Source organism: Hemitrygon akajei, chromosome 2, assembly GCF_048418815.1.
Source record: "Hemitrygon akajei chromosome 2, sHemAka1.3, whole genome shotgun sequence".
In the NCBI taxonomy this organism is placed as follows: domain Eukaryota; kingdom Metazoa; phylum Chordata; class Chondrichthyes; order Myliobatiformes; family Dasyatidae; genus Hemitrygon; species Hemitrygon akajei.
The window spans coordinates 13,533,755-13,552,784 of NC_133125.1; the positions used below are offsets into that span (position 1 = coordinate 13,533,755).

The window sequence follows — 19,030 nt, forward strand, 5'->3', positions numbered from 1 at the left end:
ATCCAACTCAGAACCCTGTACCTGCTTTCTCTCCATACCCCCGATCCCTTTAGCCGCAAGGGCCATATCTAACTTCCTCTTAAATATAGCCAATGAACCGGCCTCAACTGTTTCCTGTGGCAGAGAATTCCACAGATTCACCACTCTCTGTGTGAAGAAGTTTTTCCTCATCTCGGTCCTAAAAGGCTTCCCCTTTATCCTTAAACTGTGATAGAGAGACAGATATTGGAACGGTGCAGTAATAACAGGGTTGTTGTGATGGGGGATTTTAATTTTCCCAATATTGATTGGCGTCTCCCTAGAGCAAGAGGCTTAGGTGGGATGGAGTTTGTTAGGTGTGTTCAGGAAGGTTTCCTGACACAGTATGTAGATAAGCCTACAAGAGGAGAGGCTGTACTTGATTTGTATTGGGAAATGAACCTGGTCCGGTGTCAGGTCTCTCAGTGGGAAAGCATTTTGGAGATAGTGATCACAATTCTATCTCCTTTACCATAGAATCGGAGAAGGATAGGAACAGACAAGTTAGGAAAGCGTTTAATTAAGTATTAACTGGGAGCAGATGTTCTCAGGGAAATGTACTGCAGAAATGTGGTAAATGTTCAGAGGATATTTGTGTGGCATTCTGCATAGGTACATTCCAATCAGACGGAAAGGATGGTAGGGTATAGGAACCATGCTGTACAAAGGCAGTTGAAAATCTAATCAAGAAGAAAAGAAAAGCTTACAAAAGGTTCAAAAAACTAGGTAATGATTGAGATACCATTCTGTCCCATGACCTCACTTCGGAAAATCGGACCATCAGGCCATACTCCTCCTCCCAGCTTAAAAACAGAAACTGAAGTGGGAGGTCAGGGTGTCAAAAGTGGTGTTGCGTTGGACAGAGGAAACATGAGGTCTTCCGTGACTGCTTTGAATCAGTGGACTGGTTAGTATTCAAGGACTCGGCAGCTAAACTCGATGAGTGTGCCTCAGCTGTCATGGACTTTATCTGGAAATGCACAGAGGACTGTGTGTCTCGCAAGATGCTCCGGGTATTCCCTAACCGGAAACCTTGGATGAATTATGAGGTCCAGTCCCTTTTAAGGCTAGAACTGCAGCTTTTAGGTCTGGGGATACCAGTCACTACACGGAATCCAGGCGTGAACTCCGGAAAGCCATTAAGGGCGCCAAGAGGCAATATCGAGCCAAGTTGGAAGCCCAGGCTAACCAGCGGGATGCCAGTAGACTATGGCAGAGTTTAAATGAGATCACTGGGTGCAAAGAAAAGGCTGGCAATATCAATAACTGTAGCGCTTCTCTTCCTGACGACCTTAACGTATTCTATGCAAGATTCGAACAGAAGAGGAGCATCCCGCCCCCTCTGGATGAACTGGACATGGTGACATCGAGATTCATCAGCACCGAGGAGGACATTAGTAGGGCTTTCCTGAAGATAAATCCAAGGAAGGCATCGGGCCTAGAAGGCGTCCCAGGATGGGTTCTCAGGGCCTGTGCAAGTGAGCTAGCTGGAGTGTTTGCTGACATCTTCACAACTGCTTCAAGCAATTGGTTATGGCTCACATCAACCATAGCCTACCGGTCAACCGCAACGCTTTGCAATTCGCCTACCAGAGCAACAGGTCAGCGGCAGATGCCATCTCTGTGGCACTACATTCCTCCTTAGAACATCTGGAGAATAAAGGCACATATGTAAGGCTCCTTTTCATTGACTACAGCTCTGCCTTTAATACCATGATTCCAAATAAACTGATTCCTAACCTCCGGACCCTGGGTCTTAGTACTCAGATCTGCAACTGGATCTTCAACTTCCTCACAGACAGGACCCAGGCTGTAAGAACAGGGGACAAGCTCTCCTCTACAATCACTCTGAGCACCGGTGCCCCACAAGGCTGAGTACTCAGCCCCCTGCTGTACTCACTGTACACCCATGATTGTGTAGCCAAGTTTCTATCGAACTCAATATATAAGTTTGCTGATGACACCACAATTGTAGGCCGTATCTCGGGTAACGATGAGTTTGAGTACAGAGAGGAAATTAAGAACCTGGTGGCATGGTGTGAAGACAATAACCTATCCCTCAACGTCAGTAAGACGAAAGAATTGGTTGTTGACTTCAGAAGGAGTAGAGGATCGCACGACCCTATCTACATCGGTGGTGCGCAGGTGGAACAGGTCAAAAGCTTTAAGTTCCTCGGGGTCAATATCACAAATGACCTGACTTGGTCTAACCAAGCAGAGTTCACTGCCAAGAAGGCCCACCAGTGCCTTTACTTACTGAGAAAGCTGAAGAAATTTGGCCTGTCCCCTAAAACCCTCACTAATTTTTATAGATGCACCGTAGAAAGCATTCATCTAGGGTGCATTACAACCTGGTATGAAAGTTGTCTTGGCCAAGACCGGAAGAAGCTGCATAAGATCGTGAACACATCCCAGCACATCACACAAACTAATCTTCCGTCCTTGGACTCACTTTACACCGCACACTGTTGGAGCAGTGCTGCCAGGATAATCAAGGACACGACCCACCCAGCCAACACACTTTCTGTCGCTCTTCCCTCCGGGAGAAGGCTCAGGAGTTGAAGACTCATACGACCAGATTTGGGAACAGCTTCTTTCCAACTGTGATAAGTCTGCTGAAAGGATCCTGACCTGGATCTGGGTCGTAACTTACAAATATCCGGACCTGACTTGCACTACCTTACTTTCCCTTTTCTATTTTCTATTTATGATTTATAATTTAAATTTTTATTATATTTACTATCGATTTGTACTCCAGGGAGCGCAAAGCACAGAATCAAATATCGTTGTGATGATTGTATGCTTCAGTATCAATTGTTTGGTGGCAATAAAGTAATAATAATAATAATCTAGAAAATTATAAGGCTAGCAGGAAGGAGCTTAAGAATGAAATTAGGAGAGCCAAAAGGGGCCATGAGAAGGTCTTGGTGAGCAGAATTAAGGAAAACCTCAAGATATTCTACAAGTATGTGAAGGGCAAGAGGATAAGACATGAGAGAATAGGACCTATCAAGTGTGACAGTGGAATAGTGTATATGGAACCAGAGGAGGTAGTGGAGGTACTTAATACTTTGCTTCAGTATTCACTACGGAAAAGGACCTTGGTGAGTGTAGAGATGACTTACAGCAGGCTTGAGCATATAGACATTAAGAAAGAGAATGTGCTGGAGCTTTTCGAAAGCATCAAGTTGGATAAGTCACCAGGACTGGATGAGATACACACCAGGCTACTGTGGGAAGCGAGGGGGGAGATTGCTGAGCCTCTGGCAATGATCTTTGCATCATCAGTGGGGTCAGGAAAGGTTCCAGAGGATTGGAGGATTGCAAATGTTGTTCCCTTATTCAAAAAAGGGAGTAGTGATAGACTAGTGAGTCTTCAGTGGTTGGTAAGTTGATGGATAAGATCCTGAGAGGCAGGATTTATAAACATTTGGAAAGGCATAATATGATTAGGTATAGTCAGCATGGCTTTGTCAAAGGCAGGTCATGCTTTACGAGCCTGATTGAATTTTTTTGAGGATGTGACTAAACACATTGATGAAGGTAGAGCAGTAGATGTAATGTATATGGTTTTCAGCAAGGCATTTGATAAGGTACCCCATGCAAGGCTTATTGAGGAAGTAAGGAAGCATGGAATCCAAGGGGACATTGCTTTGGGGATCCAGAATTGGCTTGCCCACAGAAGGCAAAGAGTGGTTGTAGATGGGCCATACTGTGCATGGAGGTCGGTGACCAGTGTTGAGCCTCAGGGATCTATTCTGGGACTCTTACTCTTCGTGATTTTTATAACTGACCTGGATGAGGAAGTGGAGGGATGGGTTAGTAAATTTGCTGATGACACAAAGGTTGGGGGTATTGTGGATAGTGTGGAGGGCTGTCAGAGTTTACAGCGGGACATTGATAGGATGCAAAACTGGGCTGAGAAGTGGCAGATGGAGTTCAACCCAGATAAGTGTGAGATGGTTCATTTTGGTAGATCAATTATGATAGCAGAATATAGTATTATTGGTAAGACTCTTGGCAGCATGGAAGATCAGAGGGATCTTGGGGTCCGAGTCCGTAGGACACTCAAAGCTGCTGCACAGGTTGACTCTGTGGTTAAGAAGGCATATGGTGCATTGGCCTTCATCAACTGTGGGATTGAGTTTAAGAGCCAAGAGGTATACAGCTGTATAGGACCCTGGTCAGAACCCACTTGGAGTACTGAGCTTCGAAAAATAGAGGGCTATGGGTAACCTGAAGTCATTTCTAAAGTAAGTACACGTTCGGCACAGCATTGTGCATCAAAGGGCCTGTATTGTGCTGTAGGTTTTCTCTGTTTCTACAATACAGGAACTGGTGTTACCTGCATTTACTGTCACTATGCAGAAGTTGCTAGAGAATTTGCAAGTGGGAACAAGTAGAATGATATTTGAAAACTTGGCTTTTTAAAGTGTCATTTAGCAACCAGATCACATAGGCATGGTTTGCAAAAGCTCTAGCGAGAAAATCCTTCATTATCCACTACAGGCCTGCTACATATGTTTTGTGAGAGTGCAGGTGAACAAGAGCAAAAATGATCAAACCCAGAGGGGATCAAAGTTCTTACAGTGTTTTGCTAGCTGTTACTATGAATATCGCTCTCTCGCTCTTGCTATATGTATATAGGGGTCCACAGACCCCTCGATTATTAGTAGGGGTCCATGGTATAATAAAAGGTTGGGAACCCCTGTTCTGGATTGCCAATGTTGGTCTTTGGAAGACCAGTTATAAACTTTATGCTTTGAAACAGTTATCCTCTGATTGTGTATTTTATTTGACCAATGAACTTGCTGTGAACTTTATTTGAACAGTTTTACTTGTCTCTTTTGAGTGACGATATCATCTCGCCACGTAACCGGAGTGCACAATATTCTTTGGAACGCCCTGTTTCCACGGGAAAACAAACGTTCAGCAGCAAACCAGAGGAATATCCTTTGACACAGCCCATGCCAAAATTAAGTTCCCACCTGCAGGTAGGATTTTGATATGTCTTGTGCCTGATATCACTCACTACAAATTCACACATGTTCTACTTTTCCCAACCTATGAACTCATTTTCAAGGGCTCTACAACTCATGTTCTCCACTATTATTTATTTACTTTTGTGCATAGTTTGTCTACTTTTGCACATTGGTTATTTGTCAGTCTTTGTTTATGAGTGTATTTCCATTATCTGTATTTACTGAGAATGCTGAAAACAAAATGAATCACAAGGTGGTATATGGTGACATATATGTACTTTGATAATACAGTTACTTTGAACTTTGATGCCAGAATAAGAAGGTGGAGGGAGGGAAAGGAGTACAAGCTAGAAGGTGACACGTGAAGCCAGGTGGGTGACAGGGGGTTGAGGTGGGGATTGAAGTCAGAAGATGGGAGATGATAGGTGATAAAGGTGAAGGTCTGGAGAATGAATCTGATAGGAAAGGAGAGAGGACCATGGGAGAAAAGTCAAAATTTTAACTTTTCTCTCCTGTTTATCACCTCTCCCTGATTCCCCCTTCTCCTTCCCTTTCTTCCATGGTCTACTCTCCTCTCCTATCAGATTCCTTCTTATAGTGATCTTAGAGATGATTAAAATGTTGGCACAACCTGGGATGAAGGGCCTGTCTGTGCTGTAATGTTCTATGTTCTGAAACAGAGAACTTCATGGCATACAAATCAATGATAATAAACCTGATTCTGAATTTTTTTCTTTTCCATTTTTATTACATTAGCAAAATCTTGGGGTCCCAGACCAGAAATTGTATACAGATTTATCAGGAGAAGAATAATACATGAATATACAATAAGATGCCAACATTGGCCAGCTAACTGAATATAGAGTCTATCATTAATTTCTTTGTTTAACATTTGATAGCAATCTATGGGACTTGAGGCTTTTTGCCAATTTCAGTAATTTGAGGAGTGAATAGTGATGTCTTGGTCAGCCCCTCATAGGTAAGCTATTGGGAATAACCTTAGTTGCTGCCTTAAATGAGGCTGAGCCCCTTGCTGTTTCAGTGGGATGTTAACAAATTTCATTTTCCCTTGCTTTAGCAGGATGGCTAACTCTGGGTACCTAAGAATTTCATATAATTGGGCAAAACTATTTTCTAAACAAGAAGAAAATTCAGAAATCAGAGGTGCAAAAGGGGCTTGGTAGGATTCCCTAAAGGTTAACACAGTTTGAGTTGGTGGTAAGGAAAGCGAATGCAATGTTAGCATTCATTTTGAGAGGACTAGAATATAAAACAAGGATGTAATCATGAGACTTTATAAGGCACTGGTTAGACTGCATTTGAAATACTGGGAGCAGTTTTGGGCTCCTTATCTAAGAAAAGATGTGCTGGCATTAAAGATCCAGAAGAGATTCACTCGAGTGATTGCAGGAATGAAAGGGTTAACATACAAAGACCGTTTGACGGTTCTGGGTCTGTACTCACTTGAGTTTAGAATTTTTTTTGAGTTTAGTTTTTTTATTATTATGTAGCAATATACTACTGCCAGAAAGCAACAAATGTCATGGCATGTGCCAGAGATATTAAACCTAATGCTGATTCTGTTGGAATCTGTGGAATTCATTTCCTCTGATGGCTGTGAAGGCCGAGTTATTGGGTATATTTAAAGCGGATATTGATAGGGTTCTTGGGCTTGAGAGGGATAATACATCTGCCATGATAGATGGACTGAATGGCCTAAATCTTCTCCTGTGTCTAATGGTATTAAAACATTGGATTAATGCTCAGAATTGTAGACAAGCTCTAGTTTTAATATTTCCTTTGTCTTTCAGACATCAGGTGAAGCTCAGTTCATCAATGATTTGCTGCCTGTACCTAACGAGCTGTTTGCTGCATTTGTGCTAAGCACAGAGGGCAATGCAACCCTCAGCAACATTGATGGTGCAGCAGCTATGACTGTGCCTGGTGCAGTTGCAGTGAGTATATGAAGCGCATTGTTAGTTTCCCTAAGTCTTAAGTAAGCAATGTCTTGTTTTAAAGAAAAGAAATATCAATGTTTTAAAGTTTAGATCAATCAAGAAATGCTGTTATGAATTTTTAGGATGTGTCCCTTTATTTCAGAACTTGTGGACACTGTAAAATGCATTACATGCAAGGTGTATGAGCTCTCCACCCAGATGGCACAATACCGTAGCAGTTATCCCATTGCATTAAGCACCAGGTAATCACTAATCAGGTTCAATTCCTGCCACTGACGTAAGGAATTTGTACATTCTCCCTGTGATCACATAGGTTTCCTCCAGGTGCTCATGTTTCCTCCCACATTGCAAAGGCGTATGGAGTTAGGGTTAGTGAGTTGTGGGCATGCTATGTTGGCGTCAGAAGTGTGGCCATAGTTGCAGGCTGCCTCAACACAATCCTCGCTGATTTGATTTGATATAAATGGCACTTTTCACTGTATGTTTTGATGCAGTTGTGACAAATAAAGCTAATCTTTGCACATTAAGGCAGCTTTGCAAAGTATCTTGCCATCCTTCGATATATGAAACATGCTATAGGCACGGTAGTGCAGGGGTTAGCATAACACTATTCCAGTGCCAATGATCAATACTGTTGCTCTCTGCGATCATGTTGATTTCCACTGGGTGCTCTGGTTTCCTCCCACATTCTATAGACGTGCGGGCAGGTAGGCTAATTCATGGGTGTAATTGGGCAGCACAGGCTTGTTCGGCCAGAAGAGCATGTTACCGTGCTGGGTCGCTAAATAAAATATTTAAGTAAATTTTTTTTAAATGTGTTTTTGCTATAAAAGCAACTTTTAGTAAAGTTTAATGTTTTATATGTTTAATAAAAGTAAACATGCAAAGTTAAACATCTAATCAAGGAGTTTTAATGTAAGAATTAGCAATCTAAATGTTGAATAATTTGTTGCATTATACATTTTAAGCACCATGTTCCAATTTAGCAATAAAAGATAATTGCGGATGATAGCATGTGGTATTAAGTTAAACCAGACTCTAACAAGGCACAAGAATAGTTGTCTCTATAATCTTGGCGTTGTGTGGACATTGTTTATCAGTTATCCAAAGTGAAGTCAGTCTTATTAACACATGATTTTAACATCAGTTGGAAGAAAAATGCATTTCCACTGGCATTAATCTCATGTGCAAAAAATTGTCCAAGGCAGTGACTACTATTTAATTAGTGCCACTATTCACATTTTAGGTGCTAAAAGCTGAGGATATCCCTGGAAGCAACACATTTATGCCGCCACCCTCTGCAGTTGAGGAGATTTTCAGTAGTGGGCCAATTCTTTATGCTGGACAACCAATTGCACTGTGTATTGCAGGTAAAATGACAAATAATAGTTTGAGTATTGTAAGTGAAATAAATGTATGCCCCTTTAACTGGGGTCAAGAGGGTTGACAGCTTCAAGTTCCTAGGAGTCAACATCAGCAATAACCTGTCATGGTCCAACCATGTTAATGTCACCGCCAAGAAAGCTCACCAGCACCTCTACTTGCTCAGGAAACTAAGGAAATTTGGTATGTCCTTTTGACCCTCATTTATTTCTCTCAATGCCATAGAAAGCATCCTATCTGAATACATCATAGCTTGGTATGGCAACTGCTCTGCCCATGATTGCAAGAAACTGCAGTGTTGTGAACACAGCTTAGCATAATCCAACCAAAGTGGCTAGGTAAATCCATGTTGCTTTTGACTCTCACTAAAATCTTAAAGGCACAACCTTCTCCATCAAGGACCTCTTCAAAAGGTGCTTCCTCAAAAAGATAGCATCCATTATTAAGGGTCCTCTCTATCCAGGACCTGCCCTCTTCTCATTATCATATTGGAATGGAGATAGAGGAGAATGAAGAGCCATGCTCAAGGATTCAAAAACAGTTTCTCCCCCTACCCTCCTGGAAGAACTCTGCACATCAGGCAGCATCTATGGAAGGAAATGGATAGTCAATGTTTCAGGTTGAGACATTGGGTTTGTGGAATTTCTTGCCATAGGTTCTCATTGACCTGTTGAGTTCTCCCAGCATGTTGTGTTGGTTGCTCTGAATTTCCAGCATCCGCAGAATCTCTTGTGTTTATGTTTCTGATTCAATAATCTGCAAACTTGCAGATAGAGTTGGAGCAACACAGTCGTGAATGTTTAGAGAGCAGAGTAAACTGTAAATGTACAGTTAGCAGGCAATTGTAATTGAAGGATAGGTATCTTTCAACAATGAGAAAACTACTGTATAATTTACACTAATTGAACTAACTTTGCATAAAACCGCACACAAAAAGCTAGAGAAACTCAGCAGGTCAGGCAGCATCTGTGGAAATGAATGAGAAGAAGAAGGTGGGGGATGGGAAGGAGGATAAACTAGGTGAAAGGTGAAGCCAGGTGGGGGAGGGGGAATGAAGTTATAAGTTGAGAGGCGATATGTAGAAAAACCAAAGGACTGGAGAAGAAGGAATCTGATAAGAGAGGAGAGTGGACCATGGGAAAAAGGGTAGGAGGATGATCACCTAGGGAGGTGATAGGCAAGTGATAAGAAAAGTTAAGAGGCCAGAGTGGGGAATTGAAAATGAGGAAAGGGAGAGGGGTAAGAATTACCAGAATGAGAAATTGATGTTCATGGTATCAGGTTGGAGGCTCCCTAGACAGAATATGAGGTGTTGCTCCTCCACCTTGTGGGTAGCCACATCATGACAGAAAAGGAGTCCACGAACGGACATGTCAGAACAGGAATGGTGATTGGAATTAAAACGGTTGGCCACTGGGAAATTCCACTTTAGGTGGATGGAGCAGAGGTGCTTGACAAAACAGTTCCCCCAGTTTATGTCAGAATGCTCTAATGTAGAGGAGGCCGCATGGAGAACACTAGATACTGTTGATGATCTCAACAAATTCACACGTGAACAGTTGTCTCACCTGGATGATTGTTTGGGGCCCTGACTGGAGGTGACGTAGGAGGTGAATAGGCAGATGTACATGAGCCTCCGCATCCAACACATCATTCTCAGCAACATCTATCATCTTCGACAAGATCCTATGACCAGACATGTTGTTGCCTCCCCCAACCACTCTTGCTTTCTGCAGGGCTGGCTCCCTCCATGACTCCCTTGTCGTTTCATCCCTCTCCACTAATCCCCCCTCTTGGTATGTAGCAACAGAAATGCTACACCAGCGTTTGCAGAATCGCTTGTGTTTAACTTTGTGTAGAATTAGGTATATGCTTTAAGATTTTTAATAACAGGCAGAAAATGTAAATGCCTAAAAGAAAATGAATCTCAAGCTAGTGTTTAGCGACTTAGGTAGGTTTTTTAATAACTGGTAGAAAAGGTAATCTAGTATTACTTAAGCACAAGCCTACTGTGTATCTTTTTTCCTTACTAAGATTCACAGAGACATGCTGAGCAGATGGTGGAAGCTGTGAAAGTTACCTATCAAGATCAGAAACCACCAATAGTGACTCCTGATGAAGCTATCGAGAAGAAATCCTTCCACCCATCACCCGGACCAGGATTACTAACTGGAGATCCTGCCGGTGCTATTTCACAGTCTCCTTGCACGGTTAAAGGTGAAATCAGGATGGGTGAACAATATCATTTTCACATGGAAACACAGGTAAGTTTCCATGAATTTAGTGAATAGTTCTGTAATTCATTGCATAATCATGCTAGGAAAGGTGCACTGAACAATTGTGCTTGTAAGTTTAGGGTTAAAGTTTTGGCAAAAAGATCCTTGTATTCCAAGCCACACTTCACACAAGCCTTGACTTTGAGCTCCCATCATAAATTCCCCCACTGAGCTGATCAGAAATGTATTGGTTTGGGGAGGTGACTGATGGCAGAGCAGGGGCTTGCTGCACTGAAATGCACACTTTCCTTTTCTGGTTGTTCAAACTAGGCATTTTGTTTGCTTGTAAAATGGTCTATCTAACCACATAACCATTCTCAACAAGGGGTCAGCAGTGGAAAAGGTATGCAGCTTCAAGTTCCTGGGTGTCAGTTAGTCTACTCCATGCCAACCTGATCTTCTGTCTCGCCCCATCGGGTCCGTACCAATCCAATCTTCAGCCTAGTCCCATCGAGTCCGTGCTGACCTAATCATCTGCCTAGTCCCGTCAAAGCTGTGCTGACCTTATCTTCTGGCTAGTTTTATCAACTTCCGCCCCAACCATATCCATCCTAACTCATCCCATCCATATAATTATCCAAACTTCTCTTGTGTTTACATTCAAACCAGCATCCATCACTTCAGCTTGCTGTTCATTCCACACTCTCACCACCCTCTGAGTTAAGAAGTTTCCTCTTAGATTCCTCTGATATATTTCACCTTTCACCCTAAACTTATGGCTTCTAGTTCTACACAAACCTAAGGGAAAATGCCTGCATGCATTCACCCTATCTATATCCCTCAATAGCTTATACAGTATATATGTGGCAGTAAAAAACTAATTTATCAATTTATTTCATTCTAATTTTTATATAATGATTTGATATTTTTAAAAAATATTACTTAAGATTCTGATCTGTGTTTATATGCCATTATTTTGCTTTCCCAAATGAATTGAATTGACTTTATTTCTTACATTCTTCACATACATGAAGAGTAAAAATCTTTACGTTACGTCTCCGTCTAAATTTGCAATGTGCAATCATAGTAATTTATAATAACTTACAATAAATACAACTCTCAATGTAACATAGAATACATACAAATCAGTGTGAGTTAATCAGTCTGATGGCCTGGTGGAAGAAGCTGTCCCGGAGCCTGTTGGTCCTGGCTTTTATGCTGCGGTACCGTTTCCTGGATGGTAGGAGCTCAAATAGATTGTGGTTGGGGTGATTCGGGTCCCTAATGATCCTGTGGGCCCTTTTTACACACCTGTCTTTGTAAATGTCCTGAATCATGGGAAGTTCACAACTACAGCTGAGCTGGGCTGTCTGCACCACTCTCTGCAGAGTCCTGTGATTAAGGGAAGTACAATTTCCATACCAGGCAGTGATGCAGTCATGTTCCAAGCCTATATGGGTATCCGTCCCCTTCTTTTCCTTCACTACATCGATGACTGCATTGGCGCTGCGTCCTGCACGCATGCTGAGCTTGTTGACTTCATTAACTTTGCTTCCAACTTTCACCCTGCCCTCCATTTCCGACACCTCCCTACCCTTTCTTGATCTTTCTGTCTTCATCTCTGGAGACGGCTTATCTACTGATATCTACTATAAACCTACTGACTCTCACAGCTACCTGGGCTATTCCTCTTCCCACCCTGTCTCTTGCAAAAATGCCATCCCCTTCTTGCAATTCCTCCGTCTCTGCTGCATCTGCTCTCAGGATGAGGCTTTTCATTCCAGGACGAAGGAGATGTCTTCGTTTTTTAAACAAAGGGGCTGCCCTTCCTCCACCATCAACTGCTCTCAAACGCATCTCTCCCATTTCACGCACATCTGCTCTCACCCCACCTACCCGCCACCCAACTCAGGATAGGGTTCCCCTTGTCCTCACCTACCACCCCACCAGCCTCCGGGTCCAACGTATGATTCTCCATAACTTCTGCCACCTCCTTTGGGATCCCACTACCAAGCACATCTTTCCCTCCCCCCCTTTCTGCTTTCCACAGGAATCGCTCCCTACGTGACTCCCTTGTCCATTCGTCGTCGTCCCCCATCCCTTCCCTCCGATCTCCCTCCTGGCACTTATCCTTGTAAGCGGAACAAGTGCTACACCTGCCCTTACACTTCCTCCCTCACCACCATTCAGGACTCCAGACAGTCCTTCCAGGTGAGGCGACACTTCACCTGTGAGTCGGCTGGTGTGGTATACTGCGTGCGGTGCTCCCAGTGCGGCCTTTTATATATTGGTGAGACCGTTTCGCTGAACACCTACGCTTTGTCTGCCAGAGAAAGCAGGATCTCCCAGTGGCCACACATTTTAATTCCACGTCCCATTCCCATTCTGATATGTCTATCCATGGCCTCCTCTACTGTCAAGATGAAGCCACACTCAGGTTGGAGGAACAACACCTTATATTCCATCTGGGTAACCTCCAACCTGATGGCGTGAACATTGACTTCTCTAACTTCCGTTAATGCTCCTCCTCCTCTTCTTACCCCATCCCTGATTTATTTATTTCCCCTCTCCTTTTTTTCTCTCTCTGCCCATCACTCTTTGCCTGTTCTCCATCTCCCTCTGGTGCTCCCCTCCCCCTTTCTTTCTCCCTAAGATGGAAGGGAGATGTCCCATGATCCTTTCCCTTCTCCAGCTCTGTATCCCTTTTGCCAATCACTTTTTCAGCTCTTAGCTTCACCCCACCCTCTCCTGTCTTCTCCTATCATTTTGGATTTCCCTCTCCCCCTCCTACTTTCAAATCTCTTACTATCTTTTCTTTCAGTTAGTCCTGACGAAGGGTCTCGGCCCAAAACGTCGACAGTGCTTCTTCCTATAGATGCTGCCTGGCCTGCTGCGTTCCACCAGCATTTGGTGTGTGTTGTTTGAATTTCCTGCATCTGCAGATTTCCTCGTGATGTAGCCAGTCAGGATGCTCTCAGTTGTGCCCCTTTAGAAAGTTCATAGGATTTGGGGCCCATACCAACTTCCTCAACCATCTGAGGTGAAAGAGGTGCTGTTGTGCCTTTTTCACCACACAGCTGGTGTGTACAGATCATGTGAGGTCCTCGGTGATGTGTATGCCGAGGAACTTAAAGCTGTTTACCCTCTCAACCCCAGATCCATTGATGTCAATAAGGGTTAGCCCGTCACCATTTCTCCTGTAATCCACAACCAGCTCCTTTGTTTTTGTGACTTTGAGGGAGAGGTTGTTTTCTTGACACCAGTGTGTCAAAGAGTTGACTTCTTCCCTATAGGTCACCTCATTGTTTGAGAAAAGGCCAATCACTGTCGTGTCATCAGCAAATTTAATTAGCAGATTAGAGCTGTGGATGGCGACACCCACATAAGTAACCACATAAGTATTCTTCTTCTTCTTTTGAAATGTGCAAAGGGATTTATTTGTCCTATGGTAATAAAAAAATGCAGATGCTGGAAATCTGAAATAACGGCAGAAAATGCTGGAATCACACAGAGGTCTGGCAGTGTATATGAAGAAAGAGTTGATGTTCAGCTCAAAGATCCTTCATTGAATGTGGGAATGAGAGTAAACAAACAAGTTCTAAGCTTCGGAAGATGGGGATGGATAAAGCCAAATTACTATTTCCTGATAGGATTGACATGATGATAAATTGTTGGTCAATTTGATAGGTTAAAACAAGAGAGTTATATAGAGATGCAAATAAAGAAATGTGGTCTTGTTGATAGAATGCTGCTATTGTAATTTAATTCTTTCTTTAACATCCCTCATTAACCTCTGTACCCAACAGCTTCATCAACAACTTGTCACCATGCTGGTTCTGTCATACCCTATCTCTGATAATCTCAGATGCCCACCCTGTCTGCAATTTAAAACTTGTTCTCTTTTCCAGTTCTCTGACCTGAATTGTTAACATGTGTTCTTTCACACTTGCTGCCTGGCATGTAGAGTGTTTCCAGCATTTTCTGTTTTTTAAAAAATATTTTATTCATATTAAAACCTTAAGGTTGTCATAGCCACGATAGCTCCAACTACTTATTAAATGTTCTCAATGGCAATAAAATTGGATAGGTATATGGACAGGAAAGGAATGGAGGGTTATGGGCTGAGTGCGGGCCACTGGGACTAGGTGAGTGTAAGCGTCGGCACGGACTAGAAGGGCCGAGATGGCCTGTTTCCATGCTGTAATTGTTATATATGGTCTTATATATATGGCATCACAAATGGCCTCTGACAACCAAGTCCAACCCTGGCCTTCACATGTGGCTTAGCTACTAAGTCCAGCGGAACTGTTTCTACTGACAGCAGAAGAGGCAAAGATCAGTTATTGATGCCTTAAAACCAGTCACTTTTGGCAGATGGGGCTCGTCAGCTGAAGTTGACAACTTATCTAGGAGAAGGAAAGCTCTGATCTCAAACCTCTGCTGCCTTGCAGCCAAACCCACTAATGTGGAAGGCCTTAGGAGTAAATCTTGATGAGAAAACTGAAGCTGGAGTCCATAAGGCAATCCTACATTAAATTCCTGTGACTTTGCTGGTGCCAATCTGTATCAATCTCTGCCATTCCTTTGGATTCATCAGCTATGTGGCTTGCGCACTGGTGTGCATATCTAATGTAGACATCTAGGACATAAAATCCATGGTTGACTCTGACCCTGTCCCTGCCTCTGAAATGAAAACATCCACACAGTAATATTTAAGATATATTTATTTAAAATTAAATAGATGAAACTGTAAACTACCGTACTTTTCACCATATTCCTTGTGGAAAGTTCAGGCAAGTTTCCAGCAATTTTAATACTGATTTAGCTTTCCTTAAGTTAAGCAGGTATAACTCAGGACAGTGCATTACAGATACTGCCCTTTTAGAAGTTTCTGTTTTTACAATGCTATTTACCTTTGGATAGATCTGTCGGTGTGTGCCTACAGAAGATGGTCTGGACATCCAAGCATCAAGCCAGTGGTTGACTTTGGTCCAACAAGTCGTTGCCAATGCCCTTGGAGTACAAGCAAAGAAGTAAATTTATTTTCATTGCTTAGTGAAGTATAATTATCTATCATGTTTTTTTCAGCTTACATTAGTGGTATCTTTGTGAAGTTTAGAAAACTCTAATGAAACAGTATAATGGTGGGGCAGCAGGATAGTGTAGAGGTTAGCATAAAGCCTTCATCAAAGGTTACAGGGAGAAGGCAGAAGACTGGGTTAAAAGGTATGATAAATCAGCCATGATGGAATGGCGGAGCAGAAATAATGGGCTAAGTGGCCTAATTCTGCTCTGCCATTCCCTCATGGCTGATTTATTATGTCTTATGGTCAGACATGATGGGATAAATGGCCTAATTCTGTTTCTGTGTTTTACAATTTTATTTTTTTATAGATGCCATTTGGTGTAGTTGTACTTTGACAACATGATTAGAGGCAGAACTAGTTTGGAACATCGGCCTTCATCGATACAGCCGGGGAAGCTAGTCTTTGTTGTTTCCGATGTATTCAGTCATTCCCAGCTTGTTCCACTGTGTTCAGCTGTTTCATAGAGTCATAAAACACTACAGCATAGAAGCAGGCACCTTGGACAATCTGGTCCATGCCAAACTATTAATCTACCTAGTCCACCGACCTGCATCTGGACCATAGCCCTCCATACCATTCCAATCCATGTACCTATCCAACTTTCTCTGAAATGTTGAAATCAAAACTGCATCCACCATTTGCGCTGGCTGCACATTCCACACTCTCGCCACCCTCTGATTGAAGAAGTCCCTTCTCATATTCCCCTTAAACATTTCACCTTTCACCTTTAACTCTGTGCCTCTGGTTCTAGTCTCACCCAATCTCAGTGGCCTGCTTATATTTACCCTGTCCATACTCCTCATGATTTTGTATTGTTCAGGTGCCTTGCTGTTCGGCATGGGCGATCATGTCTCTCCATCCATCATTGTCCCTGACCCTCCAATTTGTAGTTGTTGCCTCCCTTGTTTCTAACCATGATGTTAATCCATCTCTTATTTTCATTCTCTGTCAACCTCTGCTTCTTTTTCCTTCCAGCTTTCCAGTTGTAACTAAATGTTCTAATGTCTCTCTTCGCATGATGTGTCCAAAGAATTTTGATTCCTGTTTTCCGATTTTTTTAAGTAATGTACGTTTTGTTTTTGTTCTCTGTAGAACTTCTTTGTTGGTTATCCTGTCCATATATGATATGCATAGCATTCTTCTGAGGAACCACATCTCTGCTGCATTGATTCTTTTTTCCATTGCATTTGTGATGGTCCATGACTCGCAGCCATACATCAATATAGGAAGAATGTAGCAGCTGAGAGTTCTAAGGCGGATGCCAATTGCTATTTTCTTGTTCGTTAGGATGTTTCTCATTTCTGTAAATGCTTTTCTTGCCATTCCTATTCTTGCTTTTATGTCTGTTTCGCATTTGCCATCGGATGTTACCCATGATCCAAGGTACTTGAAGTTGTGAACTTGTTTCAGGATTTCATTTCCCAATACGATCCTACATTTTGGGATATCAGGTTTCTTTGATATTACCATTACTTCAGTTTTCTTTTTGGTTAAGGTTAGGCCAAGTCTTTCGCTCTCTGTGTTGATGGTAGATACTAGTTTCTGTAAATTTACTTCACTGTTTGCTATCAGTACTGTATCATCCACAAAGCGGAGGTTGTTGATCTTGTATCCTCCTGTACTTATTCCAGGTAGGTCTTATATGGTTTTCATGATGTTTTCACTATACAGGGAGAACAGGTCTGGTGATAGAACACAACCCTGTCTGACTCCTTGCTTTATTGGCTGATACATCTTTTAAATCTCCCCTCATTCTTCTACGCTCTAAAGTCCTAACTTATTAAACCTTTCCCTATAACTCAGGTCCTCAAGTCCTGGCAACATCCTTATAAATACTCTCCACCCTTTCAATCTTAAAGATGCTTTTCCTGTAGGCAGGTGATCTAAACTGCGCAAAGTATTCCAAATTAGGCCTCAGCAATGTCAAGATAACATCCCAACTCTTGCACTCAATACTTTGATTTATGAAGGCCTCTGTGCCAAAAGATTTTTTACAATAATTTCCAGTGCGTTCCAGTGTGCTCAGCTATTTTTCGGACTGAACTAGTGCTGAAGCCTGGGGTTTAGGTTGGTGGGGATGACTTAAAGAAGCAGAGGCATCATCTACACAATTGGAGCATAGAACATGCAATGTATTGTGTAAATTCCACGTCTGATGCCGTAACTTGAGTTTTCTTTTAAGGAGGTAGTTACTAACTATTTGTATATTATTTGTATTTTGAGCATTTGAGGTTTAATCCCTTATGTGCAAGATTGTATTCCTGTTGATATTTAACACTTATTCCCACGGTAAGTCTGACAATAATCTTTGATAGATCATTGAGATGTATTTGTGTTTTCACAGTATTAATGTCACGGCAAAGCGTTTGGGTGGAGCTTATGGAGGCAAAGCCACTCGTGCAAATTTAGTGGCTTGTGCAGGAGCTGTAGCTGCTTCTATACTTCGCAGGTAGGATTCAGATGCACAGAGTACCAAATATTCTAGAGAATTTTTAAATCAGTGAGTTGAAATCTGACTGGAAAGGAAGTACAGTAGATTTAGTAACAACATTTGGAGGGAAAACCTGCTGCTGAAAGAGATATAGCAAAAATAAAGAAATACAATATAATTATTTAATGTAATTAAAAAATACAACAAATTTTCTGTAAATGCTAGTAAAAATGCATCTCAGGGTAGCATCTCGGTGCTTTGATAATAAATTCACTTTGACTTTAAATCTGTGAGAAAAAACATGCATAAAGACTGACAAACAGTGTGCAGAGGTACCTTTCAGGGTAATATATGGTAACATATCCGTGCTTGGATAATAAATTGATTTTGACCTTTGATGTAAAGTTATTAATTTGATTAAGTAGTTCAAATATTTTACACTACATTTGGATTATTCACAATGGATAGGGACATGGATTTCCTCAAATTTCTTTAATATTTACCATACCTAATTCTCCTCCCTTGCCCATCCTGCTTCCCTTACATACTCAAAAACTTAATTAGATTTGGCAAAATTATGATTTTTTTTTAAGTGCTGTGTTTCAGGTCCTGAATAGATTTAGAAATTTTCTGACAGTTAACATCATACAATTCAAGTTCAAAGTAAATTTATTGTGTGTGTGTGTGTGTGTGTGTGTGTGTGTGTGTGTGTGTGTGTGTGTGTGTGTGTGTGTGTGTGTGTGTGTGTGTGTGTGTGTGTGTGTGTGTGTGTGTGTGTGTGTGTGTGTGTGTAGACAGACAGACACACACACACACACACACATGTCACCATATACTACACTGAGATTCATTTTCATGCAGGCAATAAATCCATAATTAAAAATAACCATAATAGAATCAATGAAAGACTGCACCAACTTGGGTATACAACCTGGGTGCAAAAGACAACAAACTA

General features: G+C 42.0%; 1 protein-coding gene across 3 annotated transcripts in view; it reads left to right on the forward strand.

Annotated features, from left to right (window-relative positions):
- Positions 1 to 19,030, forward strand: part of LOC140739174 (xanthine dehydrogenase/oxidase-like) — a 127,098-nt gene that overhangs the window by 66,394 nt on the left and 41,674 nt on the right. For all 3 annotated transcript variants that reach the window (XM_073067222.1, XM_073067213.1, XM_073067231.1), the window contains 6 exons: positions 4,851 to 5,012; positions 6,812 to 6,955; positions 8,205 to 8,328; positions 10,376 to 10,605; positions 15,481 to 15,590; positions 17,989 to 18,093. In XM_073067222.1, coding sequence (XP_072923323.1) covers positions 4,851 to 5,012; positions 6,812 to 6,955; positions 8,205 to 8,328; positions 10,376 to 10,605; positions 15,481 to 15,590; positions 17,989 to 18,093 — 875 coding nt within the window. The remainder of the gene's footprint in view (positions 1 to 4,850; positions 5,013 to 6,811; positions 6,956 to 8,204; positions 8,329 to 10,375; positions 10,606 to 15,480; positions 15,591 to 17,988; positions 18,094 to 19,030) is intronic.